This window comes from Podarcis tiliguerta, assembly GCF_965153285.1.
Source record: "Podarcis tiliguerta genome assembly, chromosome: 7".
NCBI lineage: Eukaryota > Metazoa > Chordata > Lepidosauria > Squamata > Lacertidae > Podarcis > Podarcis tiliguerta.
In genome coordinates this window covers 65,133,176-65,153,141 of record NC_139540.1, presented here as the reverse complement: position 1 = coordinate 65,153,141, position 19,966 = coordinate 65,133,176, and the positions used below count along the sequence as shown (strand labels likewise).

At 43.1% G+C, this 19,966-nt stretch overlaps 1 protein-coding gene and 1 long non-coding RNA gene across 2 annotated transcripts in view; both read left to right on the top strand.

Annotated features, from left to right (window-relative positions):
* Positions 1–18,232, top strand: part of SERPINB5 (serpin family B member 5) — a 38,305-nt gene extending 20,073 nt beyond the window's left edge. The window contains exons 8-14 of the mRNA XM_083450296.1: positions 4,652–4,846; positions 6,062–6,172; positions 7,306–7,425; positions 9,843–9,960; positions 12,722–12,864; positions 15,679–15,834; positions 17,326–18,232. Coding sequence (XP_083306422.1) covers positions 4,652–4,846; positions 6,062–6,172; positions 7,306–7,425; positions 9,843–9,960; positions 12,722–12,864; positions 15,679–15,834; positions 17,326–17,730 — 1,248 coding nt within the window. The 3' untranslated portion in view covers positions 17,731–18,232. The remainder of the gene's footprint in view (positions 1–4,651; positions 4,847–6,061; positions 6,173–7,305; positions 7,426–9,842; positions 9,961–12,721; positions 12,865–15,678; positions 15,835–17,325) is intronic.
* Positions 1–19,095, top strand: part of LOC310681772 — a 47,683-nt gene extending 28,588 nt beyond the window's left edge. The window contains exon 2 of the long non-coding RNA XR_014513605.1: positions 18,935–19,095. This is a non-coding gene — a long non-coding RNA (uncharacterized lncRNA). The remainder of the gene's footprint in view (positions 1–18,934) is intronic.
* The last annotated feature ends 871 nt before the right edge of the window (positions 19,096–19,966 follow it).

Genomic DNA, 19,966 nt, shown 5'->3' with positions numbered 1-19,966 from the left:
CTATCTGTTTTTAATATGTTTTAGTGTTGTGACTCACCCTGGGTCACAACACAACACTTTGGGGTGAAAAGCAGGCAATAAATAAATGAATATAATTTCAACTCAAACTCAGTTAACTTTGCAATGGAGTCGGTTTATGTATTATCTATCATCTATCATCTATCTATCTATCTATCTATCTATCATCTATCTATCTATCTATCTATCTATCTATCTATCTATCTATCTATCTATCATCTATCTATCATCTATCATCTATCATCTATCTCTATCTATCATCTATCTATCATCTATCATCTATCTATCTATCTATCTATCTATCTATCTATCTATCTATCATCTATCTATATCTGTTTTTAATATGTTTTAGTGTTGTAACCCACCCTGGGACCTTGGGGTGAAAAGCAGGCAATAAATAAATGAATATAATTTCAACTCAAACTCAGTTAACTTTGCAATGGAGTCGGTTTATGTATTCAAGTCTTCAAGTGATGAGAAATCAAGTGCTGTGCATACATGTGTGAACCACACCCTAGAGAGAGAAGAAGGTTGCTTTTAGAAACTGAAGTCTACACAAGTTTTCTGGTCTTTCCATTCATGGGGCTGGTATATACATGAATAAGCCTCCCTATGGCTCCAAACGATTGCAGACTCAACGCTTTCAGGTGAGTCAGCAGTGAATCATTAAATTGTAAGGAACGTTACGTGTACATGTGAACTACTAAGTTGCACTCCAAGCATATACTTTTCCACACCCTTCCAGTTTCAATAGCTAGGCTTTTGAGGTTCTCAGCAACTCACCTCATCTCAGGAAAAGTTCACAAGTTGCAGCAGGTCTGAGCCTGGGTAGCATCTCTATGGAGAAATCGCACAGCAACGCCCACATGACAAGGAGGAGGAGGAAATAATTCTGCTCAGAGAATTATTGTGCACCCGTGCAGTGAAGCAAGCACTAAATCTGAACTGCAAACCAAAACAGAAGGCAGCAACTATAACTATAACAGTGAAGTTCTGCTATTTTACTATGGGGCCACTGTAGTGGTGAGAATAAATGCCTTTTTAGCTACCTTGTCTATTGTCATTAAGCTGTTTCCTTTTCTTTGAAAAATCTTATATCTAAACTGTTCATTCTGACTTTGATTTTGGGTATTATACAAAGAGGTAAAGATAAAGGGACCCCTGACCATTAGGTCCAGTCGTGACCGACTCTGGGGTTGCGGCGCTCATCTCGCTTTATTGGCCGAGGGAGCGGGAGTACAGCTTCTGGGTCATGTGGCCAGCATGACTAAGCCCCTTCTTGCGAACCAGAGCAGTGCATGGAAACGCCGTTTACCTTCCCACCGAAGTGGTACCTATTTATCTACTTGTACTTTGACGTGCTTTCGAACTGCTAGGTTGGCAGGAGCAGGGACCGAGCAATGGGAGATCACCCCGTCACGGGGATTTGAATTCCCAACCTTCTGAGCAGCAAGTCCTAGGCTCTGCGGTTTAACCCACAGCGCCACCCAATATACAAAGAGGTATTACCAATTAAAGCAGCCTTGTATTTAAAAACTAAGATGGTAGTCACAGGCAACAACAAATTGCATGCAGATGAGTGAGGGAAGCAAGTGAGGAAACTTGTGGAGGAGGATATTGGGTACCACACCCCTTCTTGAACCTCAGCATAGTCACCAAACAGGCTACCAAAGGAGGGACAGAATTACCAGCAGTCTGGTAATTTTTCTGCAGGCTACTCACCTTCCTAAGCTTATTTACGCGTCTGAATTAAACAGTTCCATTTCAAGTGAGAACAGCCCCAACATCCATATTACAACAATACTTTTATTAGGCCAATCCTATCATTGGAGTTCTACAGAACTCTTCATCAGACTAGATAACAACAATAATAAAAATTATGTTATGGGGATGGTGACAAGGTACAAAATTTGGCTGGAGATAACTCCATGATTCTGCATCTGGTGAGAGCCTAAAGGCAGAAGGTGGGAGGAGACAGCAGACGTTCAGATAAGACTCTTAGCTGCTATGAGGGTATGAGATTCCACCAAGAGCTGCTTGGTTGGAATCAAATAATAATTATCAAAATTAATGTATTTATCTTTATTCAGTATGGGAATGAAAGAGCACATGATGTGTTACCTTGTAATGTACTGACTTTAATTCTTTATCAAAGTGTGTTTTTCAAATCTGCTGTATCCCCTTTTTTCTTTATCAACTTTCTATTTATTTTTTATCTTGTGTTTAGTATTCATTTTGCTTACTATTATTAAATCACACGCAAACATAAAATTTATATCCCACTCTGGGCAGCTTCCAAAACATATAAAAACAATAAAAGTCAAACATTGAAACATCCCAAACATCCTGTCTTCTAAAAGTTGTGTAGTTCTTTATCATCTTGACGTGTGTGTGTGTGTGTGTGTGTGTGTGTGTACATGCATGCGCACACATGTACATACACCTATGAGCCAGTGGGAGAATTACTCTAGGCAATGGAACATAAAACGAATCCTGCTCATTCCTTTCATTCATATAACTTGATATAATTTGTATTGGCAGACTCCTGCTTCTCTGCTTTGAGTACATTCGGATGAGTTTGCTAATTCCATGTGATAAAAGGAAGCTGAGACATTTGTTGCAGCAGATTTGGATAGTCTGAGAAGAAAGAGAATTCTCCTAAAATATACAGCTTTCTGTGTAATCAAATCTAAATCTGAGAAAATATAATCAGTGCGGGAAGACCAGAAGTCGGGAATGATCATGAAGTCATGTGGAATATTTATTAGTGGGCGTGGCCACACCTTAAATATTCCAGTTCCTCCAGAAAGCCGGAGACAGAGGAAGAGAATACTGAGTATATACTGATCTCTTGACTCCCGAAGACAAGGAGGTAAATATATGTTTAAAATTATTGTTTAAATAACAATATGCCTAAAGGTTGATTTCGCAAGGCATCTCGTTTACAACAGATATGGGGTTGTAGACGAAGCTCAAATTTGTGGGTTTGCAAATGAAATGTCAGCTTATACCTTCAGTTCATTATAGAAATACAAATTCAGGCTAATTTGTTAAAATCAAGGTGTTCACATGCCTACAGCCACGGGGCCAAACTAGGCATGATGTTGATTGGCTGAATACAATTAATTATCATATATATATTTAAAAACACAGCAGCCATAGGGATGGGCAGAGCAGCAGTAGAACTCCAGGGGGTGGGGAGGGGAAGTTTAACTATTTCTCCCCTGATGTGGTCCAGATGAAAAGCCCCCCCCTCCTGAACATGATATGTAAATTGGGAAGGAAACTTGGTGCTGCAACTGATACCCCATCTAGTTTACAGCACAAAACTAGCACCAAACATTGGCATCAGTTTGGGGGAATCTAGAATTCTGGGTTCATACGTTAATGAAGCTGGCAACAATCCCTACTCCTAGGTACTAACTTTTGAAACACTGAAAGCAAGCACGGATTACAAGACTTCACATGATATTTAAGTCTTGTATGTTTTGACATTGTTGGAACGCGGAGGGCGCTGTGGGTTAAAGCCTCAGTGCCTAGGGCTTGCCGATCGAAAGGTCGGCGGTTCGAATCCCCGTGGCGAGGTGCGCTCCCGTTGTTTGGTCCCAGCGCCTGTCAACCTGGCAGTTCGAAAGCACTCTTGGGTGCAAGTAGATAAATAGGGACCGCTTACTGGCGGGAAGGTAAACGGCGTTTCCGTGTGCGGCTCTGGCTCCCCAGAGCAGCGATGTCACGTGGGCCACGTGACCCGGAAGTGTCTTCTGACAGAGCTGGCCCTTGGCCTCTTTGAGTGAGATGGGCGCACAACCCTAGAGTCTGTCAAGACTGGCCCGTACGGGCAGGGGTACCTTTACCTTTACCTTTATGTTTTGACATTGTAGTGCATTGATAGGATAAAAAGATTAAAACTAACACGCACTTTTCAAGTTGTGAACTGCCTTGACATCTATGGGTATAGGGCAGTATACAAATTATTATTGTTGTGGTGATTGTTGTTATGCTTGAGGACTACTTTTGAAAAGCTGTAGCATGGCCTTTCAGCCTGTCTTATTTGTTTTAATTGCTATGCAAATGTGGTCCCAACTACATTATGTCCTGCCTGGTAGCAACCCTACTTTCCTCTACAACGTCATCAAAAGTTTCTTATGAATCTTACAGCTTTTTGCAGTCTGCTTTTTGCGTTGCTGACTAATAACTTCCAGTTGCACGTATCCTTTGAATCAGTGGCGTAGCGTGGGGGTGCAGGGGGGGCCGGCCGCACCGGGCGCAACATCGGGGGGGGGGCGCGCGCTCGCACTCGCAGCTCTCTGCCCCCTGCTAAAATCCACGGGTTAGGGGGCGCAAATTACTTGCCTTGCCCCGGGTGCTGACAACCCACGCTACGCCACTGCTTTGAATATAAAGTGAACAATTGAGAAAGGTGTTCCTCAAGAGATCTTTTCAATATCGAAATGCTCTGGGAGGAAAAATGGTCTGTGAGGAAAAAAACCTTTTCACTTGGGTGTGTGCCTTTCCAGTCATATATCTGCAGCAGAACTACACCTGTTCTATGAAGTCAAGTTTTCCTAACTTGAGCAATCAATCATTTAGCTACCTATTTATTGATTTTTTTCTCCTTCTCTCCCCTCACCAGTTAGTCACCATGGATCTGCATTTCACTAAGGATCCCCTTCCGGCAGCAATTATTGCTTTTGGTCTTGATCTTTACAAGAAGCTGAACAGAAGTGACACTTGCAAAAACATCTTCTTCTCTCCAATAAGTATCACATCCGCCCTGGCCATGGTACAACTTGGTGCCAGGGAAAGCAGCAAAACTCAGATGGAAGAGGTGAGCATCAACAAATACATACAGTTGCATCTCTAACGGCTCCTGCTCTTCTTCTTCTTCTTCTTCTCCTTCTTCTTCTTCTTCTTCTTCTTCTTCTTCTTCTTCTTCTTCTTCTTCTTCTTCTTCTTCTATTATTCATTGAATTTATATACTGCCCTATACCTGGAGGTCTCAAGGCAGTTCACAGAAGAGATCACTACATATATGATCAGAATAAAAACAACACCCCCCCATCAGATGCCAATGAAATAAACAACTATACCCGACTTTTAGAAGACATCTGAAGGCAGCCCTGTTTAGGGATCTTTTTAATGTATGAAGTTTTCTTCTGTTTTTAATGTTCTGTTGAAAGCCGCCCAGAGTGGCTGGAGAAACCCAGCCAGATGCGCAGGAAGAAATAAATTATTATTATTATTATTATTATTATTATTATTATTATTATTATCCACAACCCAATAACATCCATCCCCCCACTTACCCAGGACTTGGTTTCTCTGGAATGAAGGTCAATGGGACTGAGGTGTCACTAGGATACATGGCTGGCTTTTTTTAAACACAGCTATACAACCTGAGCATAGGGTGGAGGAGCTGACAGCATTAACACTCCCACAGATCTTGCTTCCCCAGTAGATTTCCAGGGAAACCTGAGCCACAGCTTTCGCCCCAGCACAGTGTAAGACAACTCTCTATGCCTTCAGCTTCCAGCATCAGCCAAGACTCATACATACACAGCTCTCCCTTGGCCTATTGTTCTCCATCCTAGGATGGCATGCCATTCCCAAGGTGTGAGATGGGGAAAAGCCCTTTCATGTGTCTCTACGGCAGCAGAGATCACTCTTTAAAATGCAGGTGATGGGTACTTACCTGATAGGCTGTGGCCATTGCCTTAACAAAGGAACTTGTTCGACTAGGGTTAGCAAAGCAGAAAATTTGTAAGAAAACGAGTGTCGAAACACTATATATTCAAAGTAGCTGTAAGAGTGATTAAAAGAAGCCATTGGTACAAACCTGTAAGCTACGTACTTCACTTTTCATATTCATTTCTTGCTTTCCTTTTAAAACAACTGCCGCCACAAACCAATGTAGCTGTTTCAGCAGTAACAATATTTTTAGCAGTTGTAGTCTCTCGTTTATTTAATCAAGCTAAGTGGGATTTTTTTTGCCCCCTTCCTATCCCGGATGCTTTGCATTGCTTACAACTTGTTTCTGCTATAGGTGCTACACTTCAGTAGGATTCTGGGAAGCGCAAGACCAGCTGCTTCTGAGGGGAAAATGTGTTTTCTTGCGTCAGAACCCGAGAGAGATACCGCAGCTCAGTTTTCAGTGGTATGTCCAGAACTATTCTTAAAGCCATAGGACTAAGTGGCGGGTTATTTTTTTGGTACCATCAAGACCTGTAGCCAGAAATGTGGTGAGGAAGCCAGGCCAAGTGACCCTCTACACCAATTGCACTGAGTTGGTGATGGATAGATATACCACCAACACACTGGTAGAATGGCCACATCCACACAGCCTGGAAAGCAAGCAACACAGGAAAACAGGAGATGACATAAAAATGGCAGGTAAACCTACAGCATCCCTGGGAAATGGACCAATCAGGAACAGTGCCAGCAATCATACCCATAAGCCGCATGTCGCCCACTTTCGGAGGGAGTCAATTACAGTCGTACCTTGGACTTCCAAAATGTTTGGAAACCAAAGCGTGGCTTCTGATTGGCTGCAGGAAGCTCCTGCAGCCAATCAGGAGCCATGGAAGCCGAGCTGGACGTTCAGCTTCCGAAAATCGTTTGAAAACTGGAACACACGTTTCCGGGTTTTGATCATTCAGGAGCCAATTTGTTTGGGAGCCAAGGCATTCAGGATTCGAAGTACGACTGTAATTCACAATGATACCCTCCCCAACACAAATCTCTTGAACCATACATGCAATGTTGCTATGGCTTCCCCAGTCCACCAGCCCCAGTGGCACTGCCAGTAGTGAACTGGAAGCCCTCAAGCATCCTTCTGAACAGATTCCCTTATGTTCCTTTCAAGCACTGGTTTGGAGCACAACACACAACAGAATGGGAGGAAAGTATATACAGCAACACACCCACATCGCTCCCAAGGCAGGAAGTCTTTAGAGTGTAAGCATATACAACAATCCTGTGACAAGTGTTGAAGACCCACTGGGGGAGGGAGAGGCCCTTTGGCCAAGCATCCAAATGGAGGGGCTGATACATGCAACAAGGCGAGCCATACACTGACTGCAGCAACCTCCAGAGGCTCACTGAACATGGGCAATCCCAATTTTAGAAGCTTCGGGATACTTGATTGGTAAATTGTTGCTGATGATTGGCCTCTGTTATTTTTCTTTTCAAGCCCTTAAAAATAATAGATAGCAATGAGCTCTTGCTACCAAACATTTCTGAATCCATTTCTCCCCCCATTTGAAATCTTCTTCTTAATACTGTGGCTAGGAAGAAGGAATCTTTCCAGAGATCAAGAAACTTCTGTTTCAGCTGAATAATCTCAGTAATGACTATGAGCTGAACGTGGCCAACAATCTGTTCATGCAGAAGGGATATGAATTTTTAAAGGTAAGTGATCTCTCACTGTGGAAGGAAAGCCGTAGCTCAGTTGCAGAGCTGCCCACATGCATGAAAAAGGTCTCTTATACCCATCCACAGTCCTGATTTGAGCAGGATATCCCAGAATTATAACAATGAGAATAATAAAAAAATATTATTTATACTCTGGCAATTTGGTTGGGTTTCCTCAGCCCCTCCAGGCGGCTCCCAACAGAATATTAAAAAACATGATAAAACATCAAACATTAAACACTTCCCTAAACAGGGCTGCCTTCAGATGCCTTATAAAAGTCAGATAGTTGTTTATTGCCTTGACATCTGATGGGAGGGTGTTCCACATGGCGGACGCCGCTACTGAGAAGGCCCTCTGCCGGGTTCCCTGTAGCTTCTCTTCTCGCAGTGAGGGAACCACCAGAAGGCCCTCAGAGCTAGACCTCAATGTCTGGGCTGAATAGTGGGGGTGGAGATATATACCCCCACTGGGCCGAGGTCATCCTGGCTTCTGATTGGCTCCCAAAGTGTACATAAATGGGAAATTGTGGCTTAGTAAAAAAGAAAATGAAAGTGGACATTGTGCTGGTCCTGTGGGTTACCCGAGAGGCGAGGTCCAAATCCGGTTCGTGGTCGAAGGTGCAACATGGAGGCAGTCTGAAGTAGCTGAAGCTGGGTGCAGGACAGGGAGTCGGGTGAAGTCAGGAACAGGCAAGCAAGCAAGCAAGCAAGCAAGCAAGCAAGCAAGCAAGCAGGGAGCCAGGGCGGGTCAGGGTTCAGGCAGGAACTAGCAACCAACAATGTTGCTCCTGCAACTTGGGACTGGGGCTGGCCGGCTTTTATCTGCCCCGAGGCATAGGGTGGCCCTGATCCTCTGGTGACTTGCCTCTCCTGGCCTGGAGGTGAGCACTCCTCCTGTGGGAACTTAGTTCCCTCTGCCTCTCTGCCCTGAGCCTCTGTAGCTCAGGAGAGGCTGGAGGCTTACCGGGCCCAGAGGCAACCTCAGCTTCCTCTTGTGGGGCTGAGAGTGGAGCACCTGCAGGCAATGGGTCCTCCATCACTCCAGGAGCCAGAGAAGACTCAGCTGATGCATGCATCTGAGGACCCAGCACAGGTGAGGACCCTTCAGGCTCATGCCCCAGCCCTGGCTCAGCTGGTTCTGGAGGCGGGGACTCCTGTGCAGGCTGGGATCCCTCAGGTTCAGCATCTGAGTCTGAATCCCAGGCCATCACAGACGTTTTCACAGTCCTCTTGTGCATGGAGGAGGAGGAGGAGGAAAGGGAACGTGGAAGCCCACCAAGACTTGTTGCCAATCATTTTAAATGGTTTAAATGATAGTCTTCTGAATCCAGGCTACATTCATCATTAAATCAAGGGTGGAAAACCTGTAGCTTTCCAAATGTTTTTGGACTCCAACTTCCTTCATCCCTAACAACTGTCCATACCAGTTGACGGTGATGGGAGTTGAGAGTCAAGCATCATATGGAAGGCCGAAGGTGCCCCCTTAGATCCAAAAAAGCTGTTGTGACCACAAAGGAGGGGTGTTGTCAGGGACTGGGCAGAGGAGGAATGGTGGAAGCCTCCTCATCCTGACCCTTCGAGGGAGGAGGAAGAGGAAGACAGTATAGATTAACAACAGTAGTTTGAGGGAGGTCACAGCTCAGAGGCAAATGCGGGGGAAAGTTGGGAAATTGTGGGAGAGCCAAAACAGCTGACTGACACATTGTCATTAGACAGCACTCCAGACCCACCATCTCCCAGAACCCGGCGAGCCTTAAAAGTAGGAGAGCAAAGAGCTTGAAGGCAAAGGGTACTTAGTGGCACCGTTAAGGAGGTGATGATGCTGATGACAAATGAGGAAGTGGGAGAGATGAGGGGTGGAGACTCGTGACAACGTCATTATTCAAGAGGCTGGGTTCTATAGCCTCTCTCTGTAAAGTCTGAAAGAAAAAAGGACTGTAAGAAACTTTTCCTTGTCTTTATACTTTCCTGGGCAACCAGCCGGGAGCTGCTGACAGCATCCTGACAGGTGCATAACTAGAAATGTTGTTGTTGTTGTTTAGTCGTTTAGTCGTGTCTGACTCTTCGTGACCCCATGGACCAGAGCATGCCAGGCACTCCTGTCTTAATAACTAGAAATACCTTGACTATATTTTAATGGTTGGCTAAATTTTCTGTGCACTTTAGAAGGCCGACTTTGCATGAATGCTGAGGGTTTATCTGTCTCTCACTTTTGTGGCCAAATGCCCCAGAAGAGGAGGCTGCAGGCCACACTACATATCAAGTGTTGCTCTGGTGCCCTTTCTGTGAGAAGGTCTCATGATTACCCAGCAGGGCACTAGGTAAGGGGTGATCAGTACCTGTATACCATCATCCACAAATGGCTTGCCTGTGGAATTCACAATATTTCTCTTTCGTTTTTAAAAACTCTACAGCAATATGTCACACGCACGAAGGAAATCTTTGGAGCTATGCTGCAAACGGTTGACTTTCAAAATGCTACCGAAAAAGCAAGGCAGGAGATTAACCTTGAAGTTGCCAGGCAGACAAAGGGTAAGGAAGCTGAAGGTCACTTCCCGACGACGTGTTTATTGAGCATTCCTCCTGAGCATCCATTCTAATTTGTTTGTGGGGATGTTAGACCTTGTTGCATCATCAAGTATCATTCCACACTTCCCAGTGAATTTACCCATCACCCCACTCAGGAATAGCAACAGCCTGGAAGCACTCACTCTTGCAGGAATCATTGATTTGTAGAACAAAACCAAGATCACCACCTTATTTTTCTTGCAGTGTGTTGTTTAGTCGCTTAGTCGTGTCTGACTCTTCGTGACCCCGTGGACCAGAGGACGCCAGGCCCTTCTGTCTTCCACTGCCTCCCGCAGCTTGGTCAAACTCATGTTGGTAGCTTCGAGAACACTATCCAACCATCTCGTCCTCTGTCGTCCCCTTCTCCTTGTGCCCTCAATCTTTCCCAACATCAGGGTCTTTTCCAGGGAGTCTTCTCTTCTCATGAGGTGGCCAAAGTATTGGAGCCTCAGCTTTATGATCTGTCCTTCCAGTGAACACTCAGGGCTGATTTCCTTAAGAATGGAGAGGTTTGATCTTCTTGCAGTCCATGGGACTCTCAAGAGTCTCCTCCAGCACCATAATTCAAAAGCATTAATTCTTTGGCGATCAGCCTTCTTTATGGTCTATTTCTTTCTTTCTTTATTATTTCTTCTTCTTCTTCTTCTTCTTCTTCTTCTTCTTCTTCTTCTTCTTCTTCTTCTTCTTCTTCTTCTATCTTGACAAAGTAATAACCATAAATATATAAGAATAAAAATGTACACCCCACCACTGAGACCATTCCATTGTAACTATCCAACTTCCCAAAATTTCAACACCTCTTGTGATGGTTTGACCCCTTTTCATTTTAACAGTACAAATTCTACAAACACCTTCCATATCTCCTTGAAATAATTTCCCCTGCATATTCCATGTTAATTTATCATTAATAGCTCTATCCCACATTTCTTTATACCACTCTTCCGTTTTATATTCTGCTTCCCCCTTCCACTTCCTATCTATCATAATTCTTGCAGCTCTCAATACATTTGTGAGCAAATCTTTCCCCGGGCCTTTAACAGCATTTTGCACAGCAAGCTAAATTTTATCCAGTGAAGTTTTTCCTCTTGTGGCTCCCTAGCTCTGGGACCCTCTTCCTCTGGAGGTGCAAATGGGAGAAAACCTTACTGGACTTTCTCCATCAAGTTCTTTCAGGTGCTAGAGGTTCCTTGGGGCGTCTTTTTTTATAATTCATTCATGGTTATGTGTACTCATGATGATATCAGGGTGGTTTTACATAACCCCAATTTTCAAAACTGTTTGCACCTGCAAAGGTTTTGGGGTACCCATACTGGGTGGTGTTCAGCGCTAGTCCTTTCCCTAAGGCAGTGTTTCTCAACCTGTGGGTCCCCAGATGTTGTTGGACTACAACTCCCATCATTCCTAACCAGCATGACCAGTGGTCAGGAATGATGGGAGTTGTAGTGTAACAACATCTGGGGACCCACAGGTTGAGAACTGCTGCCCTAAGGGAAGGCCCACTGAAGTTGTTAAACACTACTAAACTTAGGGTGGAATTCAATCTCATGCTCCTTCTGCACCAATATGTCTGTTTGCCAGGCAGAATGATCCTCGTTCCCTTGCATGATGTTCTGGGGATTCTGCAGGACTTTCCTGGGGAAGAGTGAGGGAAAGGCCCATGGCATAAGTCGAAGCCCCTGTGTCGACAGGGTTCATTAAGTGAATCCCACCTTTCAGTTCATTCATCTCAATGGTTTTGCTATGAGCTGGACTTGGTTGAATGCAACTCACGGCTTCATTCCCAATCAGTGCATGTCCTGTAACTTCCTGCTGAAATCCTGCAACTTTTCATAGCACAAATATCCTGGTTTGTTTCATATCTAATATATAAAAAAAATCCAGTTTTTTTGCTCAATAGTGTAAGACATCCCACTGGAAAGCAATAATGGGGTAACACTGAGGAAGCATCGCAGGGCTACTAAAAAGGTGAAATGATATGTAATCCACTACTAATGTATTATTACTGCATCAATGACATATTGCAGAATTCATTTGCAATGTCCTGCTGCCCCAACCTAGGTAAAGGTAAAGAGACCCCTGACCATTAGGTCCAGTCATGACCGACTCTGGGGTTGTGGTGCTCATCTCGCTTTATTGGCCAAGAGAGCCGGTGTACAGCTTCCGGGTCATGTGGCCAGCATGACTAAGCCGCTTCTGGCGAACCAGAGCAGCACACGGAAACGCCGTTTACCTTCCCACCAAAGCAGTACCTATTTATCTACTTGCACTTTGATGTGCTTTCAAACTGCTAGGTTGGCAGGAGCAGGGACCGAGCAATGGGAGCTCACCCTGTCATGGGGATTCGAACCGCCAACCTTCTGATCGGCAACTCCTAGGCTCTGTGGTTTAACCCACACGCCACCTGCGTCCAACCTAGAGGAGCTCATAATGAGAGTTGCCACTGTTATTGGAGCTTTATGCTGCTGTGCTAATCATTCGGTTCTTATTGTCAGTTGTATTTATTTTTATATGCTGGAAACTGCCCTGGGATAACCTCAATGTGATGGAGAGTAGTCTATAAATAAATAAAAATAAAACAGTAATTGAGGGTTTGGGGGAAGTGTGATAAGCACAATTCTTCGGTTCTGTGAATCAAAAACAATTCAGTTGCTTTTACTATGTATGCAAGGTGGTGAGGTTATACTTTTTAAAAAATCCACATTAATTCAAATTTCTTTTCTCTAAGGAAACATCAAGGACCTTTTCCCTCCGGGAACTATTCAGCCAGACGCTGTGTTGGTGCTGGCAAACGCCGTCTATTTTAAAGCAACTTGGGAACACCAGTTTGACCCAAAGCTTACGACAGAAAGAGAATTTAAGCTGAATGAGGTATCGTGGCACAACTGAATCTATCCTTTTAGAATTGTGTGAATGTTCAATGCTGATTCAAGTATGTTACAAAATGGCGGCCCAATGGCACTCTATCAGCCTTCTCAGCTGAGAAGTAGAACAGGTCAAGGACTTGATTGGCTGGCTGGCTCAAGCCATGGATCCTGCACTTCCTTTGGCAAGAGGCAAAAGGTCCAAGCTTCAGTCCTCAACATCTCTACATGTGTTTAGGAAAGACTTCTATCTGAAGCTCTGGAGAATGCCTGCTAGTCTGTGTAAATGCTGCTGAGCTAGATATATATGTCAGTTTGCATTTCTTAGTGCAGAAAAGTACTGATCTGATGTGTAGAGATCTTTCCTATTCTAATTAATTCAAGAGGGTTCTGGAAGCTTATCTATGTGAAAGAAACAAGCAGAAGGTTCACGAAGTTTGGGTTATTCCTTCAGAGAAGCTGAATACAGCAACGTAGAAGCTGAAAACGGTTCTGCAAAATCTCTTCTTCAAGGTCATGCTGACCATAATAAGAGGCCAGAAGGAGCCTGAGTTTCACTTTTTCTTTCCATCTCTTTTCCTTCTGATGTGGTGTTCTGTACATCGTATCCTTACCGTTAAGGTTTAGACTTATTATAAGCTATTGTAAATTCAAGTGGGGCCCTGAGCTATAGCTTATTTAGCTTATACACAAATCCAGCACTGGGGGGAGTACTAAATAAATAGCAGCCCACGTGGGCATGTGAAGTGGCACATCCTCTTCTATCAGCTCACAGCTTTATTCTGCTATATGTGTGGCTTAAGCTAAAGTCTGTATAATGCAAATGATTTTACTCCAAGGATTCACAAGAGGGCGCTCCTCTATTACTAAACAATCTCTACAGCGACAGAGAGGACGATTACATGTGGAGATGTTTTTTTTTAAAAAAAATTGAAATAATTTTTATTTGACTTTACAAATAAAAAAAATAACAATCCAAATACATATCCATATATAGAGATTACTTGAGACTGCCCCCCATTCCATCCATGGGTCCTATTGTCAACATTTACAACTGCCATATTATTCCATATTCTATATTTTATACCTATCCATCTTTTCCATAGTGTTTGCTACAAGTGAGGTAAAAATCCTGCTAATGTTTTCATCTGCTTGCAGATTTCATCTGCTTAAATAAATTATGGATTTTTCCCATTTTAAAAAAAGTTTTTGCCTTCTTGGTTCCTGAGCTTTCCAGTTAGCTTTGCCATTTCAGCGTAGTCCATCAGGTTAGCTCATGTGGAGTTGTTTTTAGATGTGCAATTCGTCATTATATTATGTATTTTTGCGTTTTTATATTGTAAACTGCCCTATGATCCTCAGGCGAAGGGTAGCATATACATGTAATAAATAGGTTAAACAAATAAGTAGGTTCCACGCCCAGGACCTCCATTCTACTACCAGGCTGCGTGTTGCCACAGAAATATCTTGCAAAAGGGATTTAAAATTTAAGAACACGTAGTAGAATGTTTAATCCCTCAACGCATTTTGCCGTACTTATCGTAGAAAATTTATATATCCAACCCTTTCAGAATCAGAACCTGCTTTTAATGCAGACATGCATTTGGGGATCCTTTTTTTAAAAAAAACCATATATTTTTTACCATATATTTCCATGGGGTCTTGACCCACTAGTTGAAGATTTATATGCTTCCCCCGACTTACTGGGACTTTGACTCTTTGTTTTTAATTTTTTGTTTCGTACAGTGCTCAGTTTTATTTATGATACACAGTCACAATTTTATCTTGTTTTTAGGAAATTTTATAAGTTGTATTGAAATGTTTTCAACTAAACCATTTAGATATTTTTTATTATATTAAGTGCTACGTTTTTAAAGAAATACATGAAACGCCTGCAACTTATTACAGAACATTAAGCAATATTTACTACAAATGCTACAAAAATGGTCAAAAGGCATTCCTAAAAATTTCACCAAGGGGCGGGGGGAGATGCAGTGTTTTCACCAAGGAAAGGTAGCAGAAAATAAGGCCATCTCTGGTGGACAGAAAATGGAGCATACATTCAATTCACTTCAAATATTCAAAGCACATCACATACGTTAGCTCAGTAACTCAACAGCAACTCTTGATTCGGCTGTACAGTGGTGCCTCGCAAGACAAAATTAATTCGTTCTGCGAGTTTTTTCGTTCTGCGAAGCACCACTGTGTATTGACGGTTTCCCATAGGAATGCATTGGGGGTTTAAAAAAAAAGGCGCAAGACATTTCGTCTTGTGAAGCAAGCCCATAGGGAAATCCGTCTTGCGAAGCAACTCAGAAAACGAAAAACTCTTTCGTCTTGCGAGTTTTTCGTCTTCCGAGGCATTCGTCTTGCGAGGTACCACTGTATTTGTAAACCGCCCCCCCGCTTTGAATGCAGTATAAATATGCAACACCAGATAGCGCCAGAGAGCAAAGGAATTTTCTATGTGATTTTTACATCATGTTTTTTTCTTTTGCTATAACAATTTAATTTCTGACTTATTTAAAGCATTTTTTCCTGTGTGTTGACCCACCCTCTGTGAAGCAGACAAGCATAGTAGCCTCACCTAGCAAAATTGTGGTTGACCTGGGATTTTAATCATATATTTCCTCACAGCTCCCATTCTTAGCCAGTCCTGTCCCCTGCCAGCTACAACCACCTGAAGAATTGGCTTGTACAATGCTATCATTTGTGCATTGGGCTGACCCAAGAAGTGAAGTCTTCGTGCCATATTTATTGACAACCAGAGCGTGTGTGTTTCTGCTAAACCTACGTCTTTCTCTATTGCCCTTCGAAACAGAATGAAAGTAAACATGTACAGATGATGCACCAGAAAGGTCGATTTAAGCTGGGATACACAATGGAGAGGGATGCACAGATCCTTTGCCTCCCCTACCATGGCAAAGTGTTGTCCATGGTCATTATATTGCCAGACGACATCGGCAATTTGAAACAGGTAAGTCACAAACAAGTCACCATGTTTGAAATATAAATCACAGAGTTGCAGAATGCTTTTGACGTTGTTGTTTAGTCGTTTAGTCATGTCCGGCTCTTTGTGACCCCATGGACCAGAGCACACCAGGCACTCCTGTCTTCCACTGCCTCCCGCAGTTTGGTCAAACTCATGCTGGCAGCTTCGAGAACACTGTCTAACCATCTCGTCCTCTGTCGTCCCCTTCTCCTTGTGCCCTCCATCTTTACCAACATCAGGGTCTTTTCCAGAGATTTGCCCCCATAACGTACAGTGAATCATGTTTTGTTTTGTAAATAATTTTACAAATTTTACTAAAATCCAATATAAACCACATTATATCAATCTCAAATTACAATTCAAATTCAAATATGTATCAGTTATAAAGCCAATTATAAATTTTGTGTGGCCTCCCGCGGGCTAGATTTCAAAGTGAGATCATTTTATTTTGTCCTGCTTCCGAAGCCTTAATTAGTCCTATTACATTCAGTCTTGATCTTGATCCCTTATCAGCAGCTACAGAGTTGCTTTTTTTACTTCCAATCATATTGGCACATTTAATAAATTTCATTTTTCTGCAAGAGGAGTTCTGTATCCCATATATTTCCTGTGTGTGATGTTCAGTGCCGGATTTATATATAAGCTAAACAAGCTATAGCTTAGGGCCCCACTCTCTTGCAGGCCCCCCAAAAAATTAAAGGAAAAAAACCCCTGGATGTACATTTCCAAAATATAACATAAAAACAAATAAAATAAAACCTACGCACAGCAACAGTGTTTTGTGTTGTGTAGGCTCCTGCAATGTAAGTAGCTAGCCTGCTCCCTCAAATATCACTTTTTTTCTCATTTCTATATATAGGGTGCCTACATTCTGCATGGACTGGTTGCATGACAACATGTGCAAATGGCATTAGATACCTATTTGGTCCATAAATTACCATATATATTCAACACAAAAAACAGCTGCAATTTGTTGTTTACAAAGGACAGCTGGACATATAAAGGGCCTCATGACCTTCAGTAGCTTAAAGTAAAGGCAAAGGGACCCCTGACCATTAGGCCCAGTCATGGCCGACTCTGGGGTTGCAGGCTCATCTCGCTTTATTGGCCGAGGGAGCCGGTGTACAGCTTCTGGGTCATGTGGCCAGCATGACTAAGCCACTTCTGGGGAACCAGAGCAGCGCATGGAAACGCCGTTTACCTTCCCGCCAGAGTGGTACCTATTTATCTACTTGCACTTTGAGGTGCTTTCGAACTGCTAGGTTGGCAGGAGCAGGGACCGAGCAACAGGAGCTCACCCTGTCGTGGGGATTTGAATCGCCGACCTTCTGATTGGCAAGTCCTAGGCTTTGTGGTTTAACCCACAGTGCCACCCCTACAGTTGTTTAGGGCCTCATTAAAACTAAATCCAGCCCTGGCGATGTTTATTTTAGCCATGTTGTTTCTTAATTTTTTTTTTTTTTTTTTGCCATACAGGTTGAAAACACCATGACCAGTGAGAATTTAGCATGCTGGACTGCCTCAGAAAACTTGACAGAGGAGAATGTCGAGGTGTATCTCCCCCAGTTCAAACTTGAAGAGTCCTTCGACCTCAACTCGCCTTTGCAAGCCCTGGGGATGATTGATGTGTTTGACAGATCTAGAGCTGACCTTTCTGGGATGGCTGCCTCTGATCAACTATACTTATCCAAAGTGCTTCACAAAGCCTTTGTGGACGTTGACGAAGTGGGGACAAAAGCAGCCGCTGCCACAGGCGCTGTGGTCTCCAACAGATCCTTGCCATCCTATAAACTATTTGAGGCTAATCACCCATTCCTCTTCTGCATCCGGCACAATCCTAGCAATGCCATCCTTTTTCTTGGCAAACTCTGCTCCCCTTAAAACACAAGTCAGACTCCTTCTTTCAGCATATTGAAAAGGGCTGAAAACAAAGTGCCTTGTCCAATGTAATATTAAGGTCTGTTTTTTATTTCTTTTGCAATAGGGGACCACTTACACCAGGGATGGAAAATTTTGGCCTGGGAGTTGCATGTGACTCTTGATGCCTCTCTATTTTATTTTTGATAATATTTTATTTTTATTAGTTTTGAATTACAATGCAATAATAGCCTCACTTCCTGCCAACCTAGCAGTTCAAAATCACACAGTGCAAGTAGATAAATAGGTACCGCTCAGGCGGGAAGGTAAACGGGGTTTCCATGCACTGCTCTGGTTCGCCAGAAGCGGCTTAGTCATGCTGGCCACATGATCCGGAAGCTGTACGCCGGCTCCCTCGGCCAATAAAGCGAGATGAGCACCACAACCCCAGAGTGGGTCACAACTGGACCTAACAGTCAGGGGTCCCTTTACCTTTAATAGCCTCATTATAACAATACCAATTTATTATAAATACCAATCGTTCAAATACCAAATTGCATAATTTAGATAAAGTGGCCCCCTGTGTGCTGGATTTGATAGTTTAATTCTTTCCTTTATTTCTGCATTCCAAAATCTTATTAATTTCAGAATATCAGAATAAATGTAGTTTAACAGTGAATTTTAGATACAATGGAAAGATAAAAGATTTGGATTATGATAAAAGATGCAGGACGAAATGATTAACAGTAGGACCCACAATGGGGAAAAGGAAAGTTCAAGAGATTTATTGGACTCTTGTTTTTATGTTGTATGTTGGATATGTGGCTGTAAATTTTAAATCTGAAAAACCAAATAAAATAATTTCAAAAATAAAATAAAAATCTTACTAATTTCCATTGCATTCCGGTCTTAATAACAATCCCTTATACAACAACTGCAATATTAATAACTTCTATTCGTGTTGACACATTAAATGATTTACAAAACTACAAGTGAGGAACTCAAATTACAGTGGTACCTCAGGTTACATACGCTTCAGGTTACAGACTCCGCTAACCCAGAAATAGTGCTTCAGGTTAAGAACTTTGCTTCAGGATGAGAACAGAAATCGGGCTCCGGCGGCATGGCAGCAGCAGCAGCAGGCCCCATTAGCTAAAGTGGTGCTTCAGGTTAAGACTGTTTCAGGTTAAGTACGGACCTCCGAAATGAATTAAGTACTTAACCTGAGGTACCACTGTATATCCTTGTTCTTCCTGTGTGTGGCAATTATTCTGTCTGTGGTGTTTCTTCCTGTCCTTGTAAGATATGTCTTCTTTCCCCCGGTTGTTGCTGTTGTCCATCATGCCTTGGGTAGATGCATGCCTCTCTAAATAAACATTTGTCGCTCCACCCACCTTTGCGGCTGGCTCCAACCATCACCGTCAAGTGGGCCCCTGAAAGTTTCCTAGCAAGGGACACGGCCCTGAAAAATGCTCCCCACACCTGCCGTCTACCAAGGTTGATGTTGGCCGCCATGTTTTCAGCTAGTGCAGAGCCTCCCAACAGATGAAACATGTACAAATGGTTTTGCCATTTTTCCTTCTCTTCTTTCTTTATGCTTCCACCACCCCTTATTTTTATTCAATGCCCCCTCCCATTGCACCCAAGGCTACAGTCCCCCTGGACCGTTCCAACACCCCCAAAGGGGCGGTATCACACACTTTTGGGAAACACTGAGTTACTATTTTACCAGCACTAACCATGTCAAGAGATTTCTCTGCCATAATGGAAAGCAGCAGCAGAGCAAGTTAGGAAGCAGACTTGCAGGGTGGGGAGAGGCGCAAGATGCTACATTAAAACAGAAAGACCACATTCAGTAGTAAAAGCGGCTAGGAGAGGGCCTTGCTCATCGGTCTCACATCCAGCAGGTCCTAGATTGGTTCAGTCCAAGTAGGGCTGGGAAGGTCTTCTGTCTGAAACCCTGGGGAGGTGCTTCCACTCAGAGTAGACAATACTGAGGTAGATACACCAATAAGAAGGCAGCTTCTTATGCTCTTAATACTGGAAAAATAAAGAGAAGGTAGGATATAGTTACCAGATTTTTTTCAATGAATCTGGGGATCCTTTTTTTTTTTTTTTTTGGAAGCAGAGTAGCAGCAGGGAGTCAGTGTGGGGATGGTGAGGCAAAAGACCCTAGGCCCAAGCACACATGCATATTGTATAAATAAACGTGCAGAGTCTTTTTTTTAAAAAATGGGCAACAGCCACCTGCCCTTAACTC